The sequence below is a fragment of the Phodopus roborovskii genome, unplaced genomic scaffold (genome assembly GCF_943737965.1).
Source record: "Phodopus roborovskii unplaced genomic scaffold, PHOROB, whole genome shotgun sequence".
Classification (NCBI taxonomy): Eukaryota; Metazoa; Chordata; class Mammalia; order Rodentia; family Cricetidae; genus Phodopus; species Phodopus roborovskii.
Window position 1 is genome coordinate 31,252,455 of NW_026126517.1, and position 20,380 is coordinate 31,272,834.

The window sequence follows — 20,380 nt, forward strand, 5'->3', positions numbered from 1 at the left end:
GGTTTCTAGGGATGTTAAAGACAATGCAAGAACAGTACCTGCTGTCACAGTCAAGTCTTCAGTAAGTACTCATTGTTGCCATTTTAAAATCCTGGGCCAGGAATGAAATTCAGTGCTAGAGCTCATGCCAAATTTATGAAAATCCCTATGTTCAAATCAATTCCTAGGACCATAGACAGGCAAAAAAGAGGCACCAGCTTAGTCTGTTGAGGCTCTTGTAACAAGATAACAGAGATTGGGTTGCTTTTATGCAACAGAAATTTACTTCTCACAGTCCCAAGTAGTGGAGAGGTCTGGGTTACCCACGAAAGCACATTCAGTGTCAGGTAGACCATATTCTAGTTCATAAGTGACCCCCCCTCTAAGGACAGAGAAGAAAGCAAGCTTTCGGAGGCCTCATTTTCCAGCACTACTGGATATGCTGGTGCACATCTTCAATTCCAGCACTCAGGAGAGTAAGCTGGAGATCAGCCTGGTCCCCACAGAGAACTCCAAGACAGCCAGAACTACATAGCTTCTTTCTCAAACACAACACCCATTTTATTTTTATAGGACAGTAACCTCACTCTTGAAAGCTTTGCTTCTGTGTCCTCATTGCCTCCGTGTCCCCTGCACTGCTCCTATCACTTCCAAAAGCCATCACATTTCTTCAACATAACAACTGGCAGGCAGGGGACTGGAATCCAGACAGTGTTATGTAATTGTGAGCCTCTTGCTCCGAGCCCTGGGTCTACTGTTTGCTCCCAAATTCCTTTAGCATTCCAGGTGTCTGTACTCTACAGCATTTGCAGCAGCTGCTACTTTCGTAAACTGTGTGACCTCTAGAAGTTTACATTGACTTCAAAATAACCTAACTCCTCATGTCAGTGACAACAAAACGGGGATGGATGTTGTAACTAAATGGTAGTGTTTGCCCAGCAGCCACAAGGCCCTGGGGCTATACTCAGTACCACCCAAAATAAGCAAATAAACAAATAGCAAATGGTAATTAACTTCCTTGTGGCAGCAAGACAGACTTCATCAAGGTGCAGGACTTCCTTGCTCCCCAGCCTTCTGTGCACAGTGACAGGCAGGGCACTTCTGCAGATTCCTATTAGTGGTGTCCAAAAAACAAATAGGGAAAAAAGTTCACGCTTTCCTGTAGAGAAGACAAAGCAAAACATAACTTCTGAAAAAGAGAACAACTTCTTTCTTGGGTGTCTTGTGTACCCCAGGGTAAGGTTGGTTCCCAAGGTAGAAGTCGCCAGAACAAGTCATTGAAAGAACACACTTCTGCGGTTTAAAAAAAAAAAAAAAAATTTAAAGTCTAAGACATAGTTTCCTTCTACATTTCTCATGTCCCGTACCCACCCCCACCATCAAAAGAATCTAGTGGATATTCAAGTCTAATTTATATGCATTTTATCGACAGATGAAAGGTCAGGCCCTGTGAGACAAGCTAAAGCTTTTAGGTCCCGATTCTTCCACAAAAAGATCATTTTTTTTTTTCCAAGCTCATTAGTTGCTTTTATGTAGATCTTTGAGTTTTAACAGCTCTCCTTCTTAAATAGACATAATTTGCTTCTAGCGTAACTAAAGTTCAGGACACAATTTTCTTTACTGAAAGGCAGAGTTAAAACAAAAAGAACAGCTAAAGAACATTCAAAATGCAATTTGTGAAGTTTGTTCGGAATGCAACACAGCAATCTCCTCATTTGCCACTCAGAAAGTTTCCTCTTGTGTTTGCTGAACTGCTGGAGAGCTTTGGGAGCTCTTCCTCACCTCTAGCTGAGAACTGCAGGGAACTAGGAGGGAGTCGTGGATAACTGTGCCCAAGGTACAATGCTAAGCCCAGACTGCAGGACGCTTGCACAGGCTGTTTTCAGGTGATGGGTGCAGGCTAGAATCTCACTCATTGGAAGGAAAAAGAAAATGCCCTCTCCCTTTTGAGGACATTGAGGCCTTCAAAAGGAAATCTTGTAAAGTTATATGACAAGGATTGGGGACATCAGGAAGCTCAGAGGTGTAGAGCTGGTGGCAGGATAATCAGCAGAGCTCGAGTGCACGCATGGAGCCCTGGGTTCAATCTCAATACTGGAAGAAATCACAGGTACGATGGAAGGACAATTTGATGAGCCTGGGCAAGCAAGGAGGGCAAAGGGTTCCAAGTATAAGTTGAGTGTCCATCTAGGGACTGGATTGACAATGGTACAAGAGAGAAAGAACCCAGCCAGACCTCCCTAAACTGGAGAAAAGGAATCAAGGTTAGTGGCTAGGTTAGAGGAAGTTTTCAATGTCCACTTTGTAGAAGTCAAGAAGGGAGACATTAAGCAATTAGGAATCAATGTTGCCCCTTTTTGGGAGGAAGTCATAAGGAAAATGGCTTCCCAGGGAGAGAGATGGTGTGACCTGAGGTGTGGGGATGAGCTCACAGCAAGGCTGGTGAGTTACCACATAACTTAGGTAAGAAAAGACTCGTGTGTGGTCAGAGTGGTGGAATCAGAGCATTCTAGAAGTAGTAAGAGAAAAGAGTGTATTGAACGTTGTGACTACTTAGACAGAAGGAAAAGGGGTCAGTCCTCAGCTCTGGTCAGGGGTTGGCAGGGATCAAAGACAAATGAAAATGTGCAAAAGTGTGGCCAGTTCAGAAGTGGGGGATACTGGCTCCACTTGCAGGTTGGATGTGACCTGACAGAAAAAGAAATATGCACAAGAAAACCCTCAGGAAGAGGAGAACGCCTTGCTTCCCCAGGAGAACTCTGTCCTCTCCACAAGAAAGATCTTTACAAGTCTAAAGATTATCTCAGTGGAAGTGGATTTGACAGGCATGTATATGCCACAGGTTCAATCCCCAGGACACACCACACAGAAGTCTGAACATTAAAAGGCAGGCTTTTGTGTGACCCAAACCTTCATCCCCACTAAGAACACAAGCACTGGGATTGCTTTAGCCCTGACAACCCAGAGCGAATCATAGGGTACTATGATTCGTTAACGAAAGGACCGTAGGTGCTCCCTGAACTCACTGTATGTCCACTCATTTACTTTTAATTTTTGTCTCTTTAAAAGAAAAATTAGTTTTAGTTCCATTTATCCCTTTAATGTTCTTCCTTTAAGTAGATATGTCTCTGTCTTATATTCTTTTTCTCAATAGCTCCTTCTTCTTCATTTTACAAAACTGCTTTGTAAGAATTCTAGATTGAAATTTGTGTGGGGTGCATGTGTGTGCACACCGGCCTAAGCCCAAGGGGTACATAGCTTGGTGGCAGAGTGCCTGGGAAGCACGTGGCTTCAATTCCGGTGGCTTCAATCCCAGGTACAGCAGTAGCAGCAGCAACAACAACAGAACCAAAACCAACACAGAACACAGGAGAAGGGCTTCCTCTTAGTCCTCTGGTGACGTGACCACTGCAGGCCCTCACTTGCATTTTCCTATGGGAAGCATAATGTTACCATCAGTGTGTTCCTCCACAGAAAACGTCCCCTACCTCACTTTAAGAGTTCATTGCATGTTTTAAGGAATTTTATTATGACTCACCTTACTGTTACCTTTTTTCATGTTTTTTTTTTGCCTTTCATATTTATTAATCATGTTAAATGTATGATTTATAGTTTACATTCATTTTTGGAATATGTTGCCATTTCTACTTGAATTTTTTTTCTTCCTTCCATGCCATTAAAGGCCCCTTGATGTCTCACACTCAGTGACCCTCTGGGATTTTGTAGGTGTGGGGAAAGATTGTATTGTCATAGAATGTGGGCTTGATCCATGTCTGGCACACACCAGGCAAACGTTCTACTGCTGAGATATTGAATATATGGAATGTAATTAAAACAACTGCTTTATTTTCTTTCTATACTAGTTCCCTTTTTGTGTCACTGATGGTTAGAGAAGCCTTTGTCCAGCTAAGGCAGCTTCCAACAGCTTCCAAATTCTCTGCTTCCCAGTACTCAGGCAGGCATGGCTGCACAGCACCTGGTGACTGAGACAGGAAGATTGTGAACTCCAGGCCAGCCTTGGTACTAGACCCAGACGCTGCCATTCATAAAGAAACAAAGTACTGGACTTTGGTAAAAGACCATGCTTTAGGGTGTGGCTTCCTGGGCCCCAGCAGTGAGAGCCCAGCTGAAGAGCAGAGTGACTGTGATGAAGATAACAGCTATCTAGAGAGATGCCCCTAGTTCAGAAGGAGGAGGACCCCAGGCAGAGCTAATGACAAGAGCCACTGATCCAGGCTTGCAGATGACTAGGATAAGCTCTCTTGAGCTGACAAACGTCCCATTGGTTTTCTTACAGGACCAGGACAGAGCACCAGCTGGGACCTAGACCCCAGAGTTGCACTGTTGAGCCTCAGGCCAGCAGTATCAGATTAAATTAGAGTTTCAAGAGTTTATTATGAATACGAAAAACAGTTCACAAGCTAACGGATTTTATACCAAAATTTTGCAAAGTTTCAATTTTATAGAAGTTCTATCACAGTTTTACAAAAGTACCCTGTCTTTTTTCATGTCCACCAGTTTGTCTGTCTCTGTCTGCCTTGTTCCTATGTCTGTGTGTGTCCGTGTGTCCGTGTGTCCGTGTGTGTGTGTGTGTGTGTGTGTGTGTGTGTGTGTGTGTTTTCCTCCCTACGCTGTCCTGGAACTCAACGTTCCCTCCTCTTACCTCCACCTCCCACATGCTGGGATTACAGGTGTGTACCACCACACATAGCTACATATTCTCTCTGAAAGCAAGAAGTTCTTTAGGGTGGCTTATCTACACCTGCTTTCAACTGCTTTGTTTAATTTCATCGCCTCTTGCTGCCAAGGACAAAGTATTTTGTATTTATGTTTAGGGTTTGGTTTGGGGAGAAAGACTTAAGTTTCAGTGAGGTGGTTGCAGGTGGTTGGCCTTGAGCATCTTTGATTTTGTTTTGTTTTGTTTTTAAACAAAAGCATACTGCATGTTTCCATTGGGATTGCAAATTTTCTTCATACAAGGGCCACATGGAAGAGCCTGCCTTTCTTGGCTGAGTCCAGAGTATCTGACCACAACTTTAGACATCTAGGTAGTCTTTCAACATCTACGGTTTGAACCTCTAGTAAGGAAGACTGCATTCACATGGCCTTTTATCTCCAGCCCCAGATACCTGCATTAATGGCAGGTTAAGTATCTGATTCCTGGAGCTTTTCTGGTGGCGTCATTTACATCCTCATGATAGCAGTTTACACAATTAAGGACAGTCATAAGGAGTGCTCATTGTCTAAGAAGCATAGAACTAAGTATGTCCATTGGCTTTTCATTTTTATTTTTGGGATTGAAACAGAATCTGATGTAGTCCAGGCTGGTGGGATTAGAAGTGAGCTCCTCTCTGATTTTGTACAGTTCTGAGGATGGAAGACAGGGCTCCTGCCTGGTGGGCAACTTTACCAACCGAGCTACATCTCCAGCCCCTGAGTTGGCATTTAAAAAATATTCCACTGAACAAGGAGAAGGTATGCATGGGAGAATTTCAGAGATACCCTGATAGGGCCCATTGTTGTGTGGTATGGTTTGGGCTACTCTTTACTTTTCTTACAGTCTGCCAAAGGCCCATTGGTATATGGCATGGATTGGGCCACTTTGCTTTTTGTACTAATGGTCTGCCAAAGCCACTTTTCCAGAAAGTATATTCACAACCACCTGTTTTTAATGTAACAGGTCCCATATTGATGATAAGTGCTGCCAAGCTAAAATAAAAGCCAGGTGGGTCCCTTCACCTAGGAGTTAGTAAAAGGCTGACAGTCTTCAATGGGGCCAACAGCTGTGGTAAGACAATGACTGCACATAGCAAAGAGGTGTGGCACAGAGATGGGCAGGGGACAGGGATGTGCCATAGACAGAGCCCGCCTAACATCCCCAGGGTAGTGGCCTCAAAGACCTCTTCCCTCAAGTCCCAAATCAAAACCCAAGAAGCCCTCCATTCAAGTGTGAATCTTCAATATGAGAGCCTTGGTTTTATGACTTTTGATTCTTAATTTTTAAACCTTCATCCAAATCCTTAATCATTGTGATGGGGTGGGGCTCTATGACCACACAATTTCATGAAGAATGTTTCACTTCAATGCACTAGTGTGGTGTGCCTCAGTTTATTAGGAGAATATTTCTGAGAAGGTTGGAATAATTTCCTATAAAACACATAAATGGACACTCAGCATGTAAATGAAGCTAACAGGTCAGGAAATGAAAACTCCCTCCCCGCAGTCTCTAGCTGTGCCTGTCCCAGACCAGTAATGAGTATCAGGAAGAAAGGCTCATTTTCCCTATTGATGCTCTGTTGTTTCAAACCACTGCTGCTGCCGTGATCCCCCAGGCAACAAATGAATCATTGTGAAGTCTTTTCTGGTCCTCTCAATGGGCAATTATATATTTTTTAAAGACAATAAATTTTGTCATGGAGCAGCTGATTACATTCATTTATGAAAATAACTAAAATGCAGTGAATCTGTTTCTTTTGGGGGGGTCTGGTCACGTTAAGATAATTATTAAAGCCATAATAGAGTACAGTGGGCCTGGAGTTGAGCCTCTTTCCTACCCCCACCCCCACCACCCCCCACCATGCTATGTGCCCTTGAGTAGACAGCGGCACTGTTAGAAACAACATGGCCCAATATGCTTTCATTCAGAGAATTGTTGGGTGGAGGAAGTACCTGAGACATTTACAAGGTATTGGTTAGTTTCCAGATCTTAACCTAGGGTGGAACATCACACACACACACACACACACACACACACACACACACACACACACACACACGGGGTTCATTCTAGGACCCTCCTTAGATACCAAATTCCTAGGGTGCTTGAATCCCTTATATAAAATTGTGTAGTGTTTTAATGGAACATATGCACATCTTCTTGTCTACTTTAAGTCATCTTTAGATTGCTCATAACACCCAGCACAATATAAGCTCTGTACAAAGTCATAGTGAGATATTCAGAGAATGACAAAGGAAGTTGGCACGTACTCAGTACCAACATGATTTTTTTCAGCCTATAGTTGGTTGAATCTATGGCTGCAGAATTTCAGGTAAAGAAGACCCGCTACTTGTATTTCTTGCATAGTTCAGCTTTTCTACATTTGTGTAGATGTGCAATGTGCATTCTGTAGCTCGAAAACCTCTTTCTACAGCAGTCTACAACTATTACTGGCACAAAATACTCAGGATGAGTTTCCCTCTGGTTCCCCTAGTGAACAGACCCATCAACACAAGAAATCAAATCACCTTTTCAAGTCAAAATGTGATCCCTTTTGTTTTGTTTTGTTTTGTTTTGAGGCAGGGTTTCTTTGTGTAGCCTTGACTGTCAGAGAACTCACTCTGTAGACCAGGCTGACCTCAAACTCACAGAGACCTGCTTACATCTGCCTCCTGAGTGCTGGGATTAAAGGCCTGCACCACCACCATCTGGCTAACATGATTGTTTTCTTTCTTTTTTTTTTCTTAACTTTTAATTATGAGTTTTTACATGTGTCTGGATGCATATATGTACCTGAGTTCAGATGTCTGAAGAGCCAAAAAGAGATTTTTGGATGCCCTGGAGCTGGACTGCAGGCAGTTGTAAGCCACACTGGACGTAGGTGTGTGGAACAGAATTCCAGTCCTTGCAAGAGCAGCAAATTCTCTTAACCAGGGCCTTCTCTCCAATGCAAAACAGTATCCTTTCAAAAACATAATTTAAATGAAAGAGCAATCATCCAAAAAATAAATAAAAAAATGATATGTTGAGCTTAATGCAGTTTCTTCTACCCTCCATCTCATGTGAATTTTGTTGCTGTTGTTCTGTGTCCAGACATATTCTAGAAAAGCAGAAGGAGTGTATCTTAAACTCGTCAGTGGAGAAATACTCAAAAGCTTTTGTCTGTGCATCACTGCTTTATACAAACAAAAGCATGTTCTGATGCTGTCCAGTAATCTGCATTTTATCATTTGCCTTTCAATAATATCAACCTGTGGATCTGAGACCATCACACTTGGTTCTGGGGAGTGCAAAGAATGAGAGACAAGCAGTGTGAGGGAGCAGGCACCCAGCTCATCCCTTGTGGTAGTGATTGTCACATGACAGTAGATGTCCAGTGACTCAACAGTGTCCACTGGTCTGAGGAACACAGCCAACTAGGAGTATTTCCAGGTGCCAGGGACTCAGCTCAACCCTCAAGGTGGGTCCTTTGTGGGTTACTGGCTTGCTGAAAGGTCAAATACCTCCTCAGTGCTTACAACTCAGTTGCTGAGTCCTTGCCCCTGACCATGAAGCCTGCATAGCAAGCTTTCAGATATTGGAGTCTACTCATTACCATACTAAAAACTAGCTGAAGGAAACTAAGGGAATTCTCCAGATAAGCACGCATAGCAAATAGACACCAGTCTTTTAAAGGTTTCTTTGCAGTTTGATGCTATACTAAGGGCTGACAGTAGGGTTTCGAGCATGATAGGAAAGTATTCTATTACTGAGTTATATCCCCAGCTCTATAACTTTAGATATAGGGTTTCCATATGTTGACCAAACTGGCCTTGAACCCACTCTGTAGCCCAAACAAAGCCATGAATTTATCACCCTCTTACCTCAGACTTTGGGACAGCTAGGATTGATGGCTTGTACTACCATGCCTGCTCTTCAAGTTCTTTTGTTTGTTGTTTGTTTGTTTGCTTGTTTTTGACATCATAATACAACTACATAATTTCTTCCTTCTGTTTCCTTATTCCAAGCTTCCCATATACCCCACCTTGCTCTCTTTGAAATTCATGGCCTTTCTTTTCATCAATTGACATTACACACTTCTAGCATATGTATATGCATATATGTTCTTTTTTTTAATAATTTATTATTTTGTATTTTTGGTACATTGATGTTTCCCCTGCATGTATGTCTGTGTGAGGATGTCAGATCCCCTGAAGCAGGAGGCATAGATAGTTCGTTGTGAGCTGCCACATAGGGGTTGAGAATTGAGGCCAGGTCCTCTGGAAGAGCAGCCAGTGCTCTTAAACCCCCGAGCCAACCCCTGCATATATATTCTCAAATACGTAACACACCCTGCTCAATCTGTATAATGTTACTTGGATGTATGTTTTCAGGGCTGAGCACTTGGCCTTTAACCAGCAGTTGGTGTGCTCTTCCCTGGGGAAGACTGTTTCTCCTGCTCTCAGCAGTCCAAAGTTAATTGTTCTCCTCAGACATGTGCATATAGGCCTGGAGTTACTTGGGGGATTTTTCTAGATGCTTTCTGCTTGTCTGAATAAAAGGCATCTCCCAAGCCTACTGTTTGCTATTAATCGCCTTCTCTCTTCTCAGATCCGAGTGATGGTGGACCTGTGCAATAGCACCAAGGGCATCTGCCTTACAGGTAAGTCTGTGGTGCTCACCGAAGAGCTGCATGCACGTGGCAACCCTGGGGCTAGCCAAAGAGCAGGGGCAGAAGGCACACCTAGGGGTACTTTGTTACCAAAACAAATGCATCTTCTTTCTTTTAGCAGATGTTTTTAATGGGAATAAAACCAACTGTAATAAGATTATGACTATTACTCTCTGGTATTGTCACAGAAATGTGGCAATGGAAAATAACTAGGACTTGAGTAATTAGAAATGTGTGTGACCCTAAACTAGGGCCAAGGATGTTTTCTTCACTCCTGCTAGTTTTAAATGGGAAAATAAAGATGGGGAAAGAACATACTACGAGATAGAATTCTCTTCCGTGAGAGGTACCATGCTGCATTAGATGTAACAATTTCCCTATATCAGATGTGCAGCTTGAACAGACAGCTCTGGAGCTCTGGGAGAATTTGCTGAGCAGTCACAGAGTACTGTTTTTCTGCTTTTGTTCGTTATCTTTGTGTCATGGTGTGCCATGGTGTGTGTGTGTGGTGGCAGTCAGAGGACAACTGGACACAGAGCTGGTTCTCCCCTTCCACCTTTAAGTGGGCTCTGAGGATCAAACTTGGGGCGTTGGGCTTACATAGTAGGCACACTGTCTGCTGAGCCACTTTTATGAAGCATTTCTTGTGCCACATTCCATGTGCTAGGTGGGCTTAGAGGCTGGCTATACACCTTATTGCCAGTTCTCAGGACACATGGAATAGGACTGGCCAGGGGGTTTATCAAATCTTGGGTCAAGGAATGGCTGATAGAAGGATGGATGTGTGTTTTGTTTGGGGTTTTGTGTGTGGGTGTGGGTGGGGGGGAACTTGGCTGAGTTTGTTTGTTTTTAAGATAGGATCTTGCTATGTAGACCAGTCTAGCCTCAAAAGTGTGAGAATGCCCTTTCCCAGGCTCCTGGGTACTGGCCTTACTGCTGTGCACACGTCCAGTAATGGTGTGGATTTCTATGTGAGCCTGACAGAGCCGGCCTCTGACCTTAATGGCAGGCCATGTGACAGTGAGGGCAAAGAAAAGCCGGGTTCAGAGTAATCACCCTCACTGTCCCCTAAGCCAAGTGACACTCTGACCTGTCCTATAGAGCCTGACTCCAGATATTCTATTCCCTGCCCCTCCAGAGGAGGGTGGCAGCCTAAAGAGTAAGGAAACTGTGATTCCATTAAAACAGTACAAATGGAGTGACCAAACACGTCTGTGGACTCTAAACGATGCTTTGGACATAAGCTGATGTTTACTGCTAGGAATCTGAGGTACGGGGGTCCTGCATGTCAGGAACCCAGCCAATCTCTACAGCCTTTGCCTTAGTTTCCCTCCTCACTTGGGAGTTAGTTTGTCAGAAGGAAGAACTTATGACTTCTATGAATGAGTAAATAAAGGTGGGACCTCAATTCCAAGGCTTACTGTAGCTCCCTTGTTTTGACCTCAGGAAGACAAGCTTCTTGGGAAATGCTAATTGAATTGTGTAAGTGGCACCCCGCCCTCACAGAGAATGGAATGTCTTCGGAAAGCCCACTCCTTTGTCCAGAAACTCTAGTGGTGTAAATGCCTTCCTTCCATCTGTGGAAAGCCCTCTTCAGAGCTCCCACGTGTGACAGCCATCAATGCTACAGAAATGCTCAGATGGATGGAGTGACAGGCACAAAAGCCTTGTTGAGAGGCACGGAGAAAGCCTCTCTCCAGTTTTTATAGAGACCCGAGAGCCGGGCTCATGGTGAATGTGCAGGATTGAGCTATTGAAGCCACTTAAAGGAGAGTGACAGGGAGCGGGCACGGTGGAAATGGCTTGAGTGGGTAATTCTTTCTCACCTCAGAACACGCTTTCAAGAGCCAACACTTTGTTCTTTCGTGTCAGCTTGAAACTGGATCTCCTTTTTACACAGAAGCTCTTCCATTAAAAACTTAAGTATTAAAAAGTTACTAAAGCAAGTGGGTGTTTTGGGACAGGCCACACAGTCTCGATTGGGGGTGGGGACAGAAGGGTGAACAACTGGACCCAGGACTGAGTTGGGCAACTTTGATAGTAGGCAGAGAGCCTCTGTCCACAGAGTAGCATGAATTCTGGGCAGAAGAAAGATCTAGGCAGAGCTGGGCTTGGGCCCCGAAGAAAGACCCAATTTTACAGTAGATTCATCTTTTAAAAAACTCTTTTAAAAAGTATACTGAAGTTGGGGAGTAACTCCACTGGTGGACAGGCTGTACCCCAGGGAGCCCTTGCTACAGAAGAGAGAGTCAGGGATGCAGACTCCCAGGTTTCCTCAGGTCTGTGGAGCAATGTTTCCCCTGAGCTCACTCTAAACAGCAGATCTGGGCCTTGCCATCTGAGGTGAGATGGAAGCCTTATTTCTTTAAAGTCGGGCTTTGAGGAATGGGTGGGGACTTCCTCTGCGATCATGCTATGACCAATTGCCCTGGGCCACGTGAGCAGGGAGATGTCTGGAGCGGAGCTACAGACACTCAAGGACAGTTCTCTTGCCCTTGATTTGAAATGGCCATTGTGGATGGAGCCAGGCCATCCAGAAGCCTGCGGTATTAGCCTTACCAGTGCCCAGTCTGGAAGCTATACTCCCTAGTTACTACTTCCCCATAACTGTAGAGGCTGTATTTCTTGCCTCCATTAAGATTCTTCAATGCTGCTAGTAGAAACCCACTACTTGAGAAATAATACACATGCCAAATCATCATACAGCCAGAGGCATCTATTGCCAGTACAGGTTAGGTCATGCTTTGGTTAACAGACGACAAAGGATGTGTTGATGGTGACTAATTTTTTTTCTGGATAATTGTCATGACATATTAGGGGAGCTGTGACCCTCTGCATGCTCTTCACCAGGAGTGCTTGGTGAAAATGCAGGTTCTGGACCTCACTCTCAACCCAGAACGAATTAGACTCTCCAAGGGGCACCCAGATATTTGATTTTAAGAAGCATGGTGGGCTAATCTCTGGATTTAGATAGAACTGTAGCCAGGGTGTCAGTGGGGCTCAGGGAATGGGACTAGAAATGCCCCGTTAGAGAACTACGAAGAGCTAACAGTCCTAAACACACAGCACCAGGCCTCACCCTGATATGGTTGCCTGGTTCTCCTGGAAGCTGCTGATGCCCACTTGACATGGTCAGCATGCAGCTCGCTGAGTGTCCTCCCTTCATCCCTTGCCTCTGCTTGGCTCCATAATGTAGAGAAGCCAATTGCTTCTTCTATCCCTTGTTCTCTATTGGCCCTTTTCCAGCACACGTGAGCGCCATCTGCTGGTAAAATTACGATACTGAGAAACTCAAGCCTTTTTAGCAAATCACTGCTTTTCTTCTTTAAAAAAAAAAAAAAAAAAAAAAATCTCTATATCCTTAGCTGTTCTGGAATTCATTTTATAGACCATACTGGCCTCAAACTCACAAAGATCCTCCTGCCTCAGCCTCCCGAGTGAAGAGATTAAAGGTGTGAGCTACAAAAATAAATCCTCTGTCCACAATATATTCTGATCATGGTTTCCCCTCTCTCACCTCCTTCCAGATCCTCCCGACCTCCCTATCCATCCGACTCCAACTCCGTGTCTTCTTCATGGGACCTGCCTTTATGTGTACCCAATGACACTCCACTGGAGAAAACTCATTTTTCTTTTGCAATCCGTTGTCAATTGGAGCCTGGTACCTATGCTTCCACGATCTCTGTGAATGCATGAGCATCAGCCCTGTTGTGTCTGGAAGACACAACCCCTCTGACTCTTCTTTATGCCTCCTCGTCCACACAGTTCCCTGAGCCCTGAGCATTCCAAGGTCTCTGACTTCAGGAGTCATCTGTTGCTGTATCCCTCTAACAGGCCATTATCTGGCTTTCTCCTAGTTGAGCAAGTGTCTCTATAGTAGGATGTAGAGTCTTTCAGGTATATGTAACAGAGTGCTATAGCTGGATCTTGAGATAGATCTATTCCCATCTTCCTGAAGAGTTTCCGCACTGGTTTCCACAGTGGCTGTACAAGTTTACACGCCCACCAGCAATGAATAAGTGTTCTCCTTTCCTTGAATCCTCAACAGCACAAATTGTCATTTCTTTTATTGATCTTGACTACTCTGACAGGTATAAGATGGAATCTCAACATAGTTTTGATTTGCATTTCCCTGGTGACTAAGGATATTGAACATTTCTTTGTTTCTCAGCCACTCGTGTTTCATCTTCTTAGTTCTCCTTTGTCCAAATGATGGCGTACTTTCCCAATACAGAAGCTTTTAGTTTCATACAGTCTCATTTATTAACTGTTGATCTTAGTGCCTGTGCTACTGGTGGGTCTCCTGTTCAGAAAGTCTTTTCCTGGGCCAGTGAGTTCAAAACTATTCCCCAATCAGATTCGTTGTATCTAGCTTTATGTTGAGGTCCTTGATCCATTTGGAGATGAGTTTTGCGCAGGGTGATAAATATGGATCTATTTGCATTCTTCTACTTGCTGCCATCTGGTCTGACCAGCACTGTTTGTTGAAGATGCTGTCTTTTTTTTTTTCAGTGTGTATTTCTGGCTTCTGTGTCAAACATCAGGTGTCCATAAGTGTGTAGATTTATATCTGACCTTCAATTCGATTCCACTGATTGGTGTGTCGGTTTTTATGCTGATACCATGCTGTTTTTATTACTATAGCATTGCAGTACAACTTGAAATCAGGAATGCTGATGTATCCAGCAGTTCTTTACAGTTCAGGATTGCTTTAGCTGTCCAGTTTTGTGTGTGTGTGTGTGTGTGTGTGTGTGTGTGTGTCTGTGTGTGGTGTGTGTGGTATGTGTGGCTGTATGTGTGTTTCCATATGAAGCTGAAAATTGTCCCATCTATTTCTGTGAAGAACTGTGTTGGAATTTGAAGGGAATTTAATAGAATCTGTAGATTGCCTTTGGTAGGATGTCCATTTTCTCTATATTAACCCTATATTAACAGATCCATGAACATGGAAGATATTTCCATCTTCTGATCTCTTCTTTAATCTCTTAAAGTTTTTATTATACAAGTCTTTCACTTGCTTGGCTAGAGTTATTCCCTCAAAATTTTTTTTGAGGCTATTGTGAAAAGTATTGTTTCCCATCAAAACACTGCATTTGCTACTCCCGGACACGTGTTCTTCCAAGAATTCTATGTCCCTAGATGTTCTGGGATCCATTTATGTAAAATTCTCCCATCTCCTTCTAATTGGACATGAAGTCCTCCTTATTCCACTAAATAGTTTTTGAATTTCTAGCTTTTTCTGCGACTCAACAGTCACATTTATCCACAACTTTGCCCAACTTTCACCTTAAAGGTCTCTCCATGTTTTCTCCCTCTCCGTGCCCCTCTCTGCTTCTCTGTGTTCTCAGTCTCTGTCTCTGTCTCAGGTAGGTTAACTGTAGTCATCCTCCAGTTGCAAAGAGTGTCTCAGACCCACACTGATGTCCCAGCAACATCCTCTGCTTAAGAACCCACCTCCCATGGTCTCTGCATCTTGTTTTGGCTTTCAAGTGCTTCCTGCCCAGCCCACCCACTGCTTTGTGCAAGCACATCTCTACCCACACAAGCATGGCCAGTTCTTTTATTCTTTTTCTGAACCTTGATAGCTCCCACTTCTGGACCTTGGCTTCTGTCTGTCCCCTGCATGAAATGTCTGGCTTCTCTGTCCCTTTGTCCCTTCAGGACTATAGACCAAAGATCACCTTCTTGGGAGCTCTTCCAAGACTTCAATAACCTGGGGGTTATTTCTTTACTGAGCCCTCATATTTCCCTGTGGTTTCAAAGGATCTAATGTGCTCATATAGGCTATGAACACAGCAGATACTAGAATTGGTATTTCTTAGTGGAGTTTGATGTGCATGATATATGTTTAGAAATGCTTGCCTTGTGGATAGTCAAAAGCTTAGATTGGGAATCATTATGTATGATGTAGAAAAACACAAGGAACTCAGTCCTCTCATGTTCCATCCTTCCTGGCTCAACCAAGTGCTCAGTCTAGCTGACAATAAGGCATGCCTATTTCTGGAAGCAAAATCATTTTCTCAGTGTATAAATGATTCACCCAAACCACTTAGGTCCTTGGATCATTTCACATTAAAGAAGATATTTGTCACCTTACCTGAGCACTCAGACTTTCTCAGGCTATTTCATGCAACAAAATACAGGTCCATAAAGCCAGCATGTGCTTGGGTTACTCCTCAGTGGCCTGGAGGAGACAAGTTGGCTGGGGAAGCTCTTGGAAGTGTTCTAGTGACAGCCAGTGGTCTGCTCTGAAGTGACAGAACCTCCATGTGCCAGGGCTGCACAGGGCCACCGTGTTTCCATTGGTCCCAAAATAATTAGTTTAACCTCCTCTAAGATAATTGATGTATGAATCTATAATGAAACCAACCCAGAAATTATGCTGGGTCTATTGAAATGGAAGTAAAATGGTTTGATTAGCAAATGAGTCTTTGCTGAATTGTTTGTAAGGCCCTTTGGGAGAAATGTAATAAGCTGTAAATAAGTGATGTGGGATTGTTTCCTTAGCAGCCACTTAAGACATTTTAAGGAGGGCAGGAGTTTGTGGCTCTGGTTTCTTTCTACCTCATGTGACTTATCGTCTAAATTCCTTTTTCTGCTGTAGGACCACCTGGACCACCAGGTAAGAACCTATTTTGTATTTTCCTAGTTCAAGGGACAGCTATGGGTGGCTGGAGCCCCAGGACCCAAGGACCAGACAGAGGAGGTAGAGGGAAGGAGTAAGGCAGCATCCTGTTCATGGCCTCATCCTTTTCTGTGGCCCTAACTTGTGAGCTCCCTGTTCTAGGAGATCAGGCGGTGGGGAGGGGCAGGAAGATGCTGGCTGTCTCACTGGCTAAAGGAAATCACATGACCTGCAGTGAAGATGTCTTTAACTGTTCCTACTCTATGCTTTGGCACAGGACCACCAGGAGTTCATGGGTTACCAGGACACAATGGATCAGATGGACAGCCTGGTCTCCAGGGACCAAAGGGTGAAAAAGGAGCAAACGGGAAGAGAGGAAAAATGGGTAATTGGACAGTTCCTTTATGTCTTATCTCCCTGACTACATTCAGATGGGTAGCACTGGGAAATATGGTACCCAGAGGAGGCAGGGCACTTCGTGCTGTGTGAGGCACTGATGTAACCCCCACCTGGAAGTTGCTGCGTTGAGATGCCAAGAATCTTCTTTTTGGACCAAATGGCTATATCACAGCGAGAGGACAGCTCCCTAGGAACTAACTTCTCTTTCTGCAGCTGGAGGTGTATGGGAGCAGGCTGTGTCTCTTCCTGCTCCTATGCTCACACAGCCCCCCCCCCCGTCTCCCTCCCTCCCCCACTCACACCCACATTCATTCAAGTCTCAGCCTCTGCTTTGCTTTCTGTTGCCACTTTCTTTCCATCTGCTTGCTGTGTTTGGCTAACTTCAAGGAACCGATGCTGGCCTTTGCAGAGAGGATTTCCCTCACTAGAAGAGCAGCTGCCATTGCTTTAGTAGAGAGACAACACTCGGGCCTCCCAAGGCTGGCGTGTGACTCAGGGTCCTCTCTTAAGGAAGCTTGCAAAGGGATTCCATTGTCTGGGGCAGTTCCTCTGGGCTGCTGTGTGTGATCACGGTAGAGGCCCAGAGACACCAAGGTGTCTGTTGTGTTTAGGGAGAAGCAGGGACTGGCGTGGGGCCTCACAGAAACCCTGGCCAGGGTGAGCTAGGCTCTGAAGAACTATCAACACCACCCATAGGAGCTGTGGAGGTGGACAAGTAAGAATCCTCTGAAGAAAATGGGCATGTGGCACAGTGAGGACCCATAGACACCAGAGGGCTTTTTTTTACATCAGTCAAGGCCACTAGTAAAAAGGCAGAGAGAGGTGGATCTTAGCCAGAGACTGGACCTGGTCCTCTTTGTGCAGCCTCTTAGCTCTACAACCATGGGCAGGTCCTGGGCTAGGAAGGCAGCAGGAGCTTCTTTCAGATCAGCTCCCCCTCCCAGGACCTCAGACAGTCCCCCCTCTCCTAGCACCTCTGCTATCCCCCTATTAGCTAAGAGAAAACAGAGGAGAGGGAGAGAACTGTGGAAACCCTTTACCCCTTGGCAAGCCCACCTGCTTGTGTGTCCAGGGGCAGCCATGAAAATGACAATGGGCACACATCATCCAAGGCAACTAGGACCTCACCAGGCCAGCAATTACAACTGGAATTACAGAGCAGGATAATAACTATAACTGCCAATGCTCATCAGCATAGAATAATGATGACTACAAAAATATACAACCATTTGGTGTATCCTGGGAAGACTTCAAACTTATGATCAAGGCTAGAAAATTAATATTCCAGGAGCAGGCTTGGGGTGAGGAGGACCATGTTGGAAGTGGATATGGGGCAGACAGAAAGGAAGCACTTTCTAAAAGACTTGGGACAGAGCCCTGGACTTGAGGACGTGTAATTAAGCAGCCATGTCCTCAAGAAACCACAAGAAGGACAGAACATTTCATTCACTTATGAGAAACATGCTTAGGTGGCAGGCTCCAATCTGGACACTGGTTCAGAAGTGGTTAACCTGATTAGCCTTTGGAGAGACAAAGGGAGCCCTTCCTATCTCTGAACAGTCACTGAAACAGTATTGACCAGGACACCAAACAGAAGAAAGGGCATTAATGTTACTTACATGCAGGGAGTCACGGATCAGCCCCATTCAGAAAACTGTATGGCCCCCTTTTCCTACAGGGAAGGGATGAGTGGATCTGAGACAGAAATTAACTTACATTAATAATGATCCTATCTGGAGTCTGAATGAGCTCCAGGGGCAGTCATGATCTTGTAAGGAAAGTGGATATAGTCCTTAGTCATTTCTGAGACAGATAACCCACACCAGCCCCCAGACAGGTGGAGGAGGGCACCTATGTCTTTTCTGATGCTGTCTAGTCTTGGAGCAGATAATAGGAACTCCAGAAACCCTCTCTTTAAGTGTGGGTGGGTGGAGGACCTTGATTCTAAGCCTGGCTTGAAAGCCTTTAATTCCCTTATGTCAAGTTGATCATCATGCAAAACTATGTCAAACTGGAGGAAATTGTTCCATGAGCCACAAGCACGTTCATGAAGCTGGCATTATGATGGGGAGAGATGGGAAGCAATACAGCCAATCTTGGAATGTTCTGGATAGAGACAGACTGAGGTTACCTGAAGAATCAGGCCCCTCGAAAAGAGATCGCTGGGCCGTTGCTCAGTTCTGAGCCAGCCTGGGTTTGAGAGCAAGGGAGACATTGTCCAGGTCACCCAGAAGGAGATCCTAAGGCCTTCAGTCTTCAACCATTCCTGAGCCAGAAGAGAGCTTAGGAGAAGAGAAATGCAGGGCCACATGGGGATCCTTCTGTGTCCGGGGAGCAGTGAGAAGCCCTTGAGGGTTCTTGGGTCAGATCTACCTTCCAAATCCCATGTTTGCCGCTACCTGGAGAACACTGTGGCACCAACTTATGAGCGGGAGGGAGCTGAGTCGGGGATGGAGAAGGGTGAAGAAAAACTGACAGAATGGAATGATGTTTGAGGGGATTTTAGCGGTACTGATAGGGCGTGGAAAGAGAGACTGAGGGTCAAGGGGGGTACAAAGACTGCCCTGCCTGGCCACACCTTGATGGACTGCGGGCTCTGAGGTGGGCAGCCTGGTCTAACTCAGCCTTAGGGAAGACGTCAAGGGATGTACTAAGCTGAGGTGCCTTGAGGTATTCAGGGGACTTGGAGATGCTGGTGTCCAGGCCAAGGGAACTCCGAGACATTGTGAGCAAGTATAGGGATGATCTCTTAGGGAGGGAGCAGGACAGGACGGGAGTCTGGAGTGAAACTCTGAGAGACAGCAACATCTAGTGACCCCCTAGAAAGGGGTCAGCAAAGGGATCCAGAAAGAACACTGGGAAGATGTGAAGCAGGGGAGGAGCTTAGCACATGTTAGGGCCCTGTGTAGAAGATGGCTCTGTGGGAGAACTAAGCAAGAGACCTTGGAATTAAGGAAAGGGCAGGTTTCGCCTTTAATCCCAGCACTTGGGAGGCAGAGGCAGGCAGACCTTTGTGAGTTTGAGGCCAGCAGTGGAGGAGTGAGAGCTAGTTCCAGGACAGGCTGCCTCAAAAAAATAAAAAAGAAAGGAAGGAAGGAAGGAAGGAAGGAAGGAAGGAAGGAAGGAAGGAAGAAAGGAAGGAAGGAAGAAAGGAAGGAAAGAAAAGGGCAGGTTTCAATGAAGGAATTGTGGAGAAAGATTAGAAGCCCTGGGTTTGCAGGTTCTGAGCCCATCCTTGAGTACTGGTGATTGGTGGGGACCCAGTCTAGATAGGAATGAACCTAGGAGCTAAAGGCCTTTGAAGCAGGACTCGGGTGAGCAGGAGCTGACACATGCTCTTGTACTCATCTGGTCTTGACCCCTACGACAGAAGACCTAACACAAACAGTGTGAAGGAGAAAAGGTTCCTTTCCGCTTGCAATGTAGAGTTTTCCACGCATGGCAGCTGGCTGTTTCTGGACCTGTGTAAGGGAGCCCCTTACAGGCAGAAGGGCATGGCAATTGAAATCTCCTTACCCTGTGGCTGCCAGGAAGTAGAGGTCAGTGCAGGAAGCAGTGAGGGACAAAATGCCCTTCAAAGGTATGACCTTAGTGGTCATTTTCTCCAGCCAAGCTCCTACCCACCAGCACCCCAGTAATGCCATTCTGTGCTGAATATATCAGTGTGCTAAACCTTTGGCGACAGCGGTGCCCTCATGGTCCAATCTTCTCTGTGGTGGGGGTGGGGTGGATGGAGCAAGCCTTCAGGGACACTTTGTATCTAAACCATAGCAGCTGCAGAGAAGATTGACACAATGAAGCAGAACTTAAGACTTTAACCTGTGTCTCCAAGAGAATCAACTTCCTGCCCAGCCTCCAGCTTCAGAAACGGAGAACAGAACTGGACTTGGAGTCCAGAGGCTCCATGTGGGCCCTGGCTCGTCACTGGCCATGTGTGAGCCCTTGAGCTGGTTACAGGATCACTATTCCTATTTCTAAAATGGGGATACTGGTCGTCTTAACCTCACAG

The 20,380-nt window shown here is 45.1% G+C and overlaps 1 protein-coding gene across 1 annotated transcript in view; it reads left to right on the forward strand.

The window, feature by feature from the left end:
• The window catches only part of Gldn (gliomedin), a 43,858-nt gene that overhangs the window by 11,427 nt on the left and 12,051 nt on the right, over positions 1 to 20,380 (forward strand). Inside the window, exons 2-4 of the mRNA XM_051197490.1 lie at positions 9,287 to 9,338; positions 15,952 to 15,969; positions 16,250 to 16,357. Of these exons, the coding sequence (XP_051053447.1) occupies positions 9,287 to 9,338; positions 15,952 to 15,969; positions 16,250 to 16,357 (178 nt within the window). The remainder of the gene's footprint in view (positions 1 to 9,286; positions 9,339 to 15,951; positions 15,970 to 16,249; positions 16,358 to 20,380) is intronic.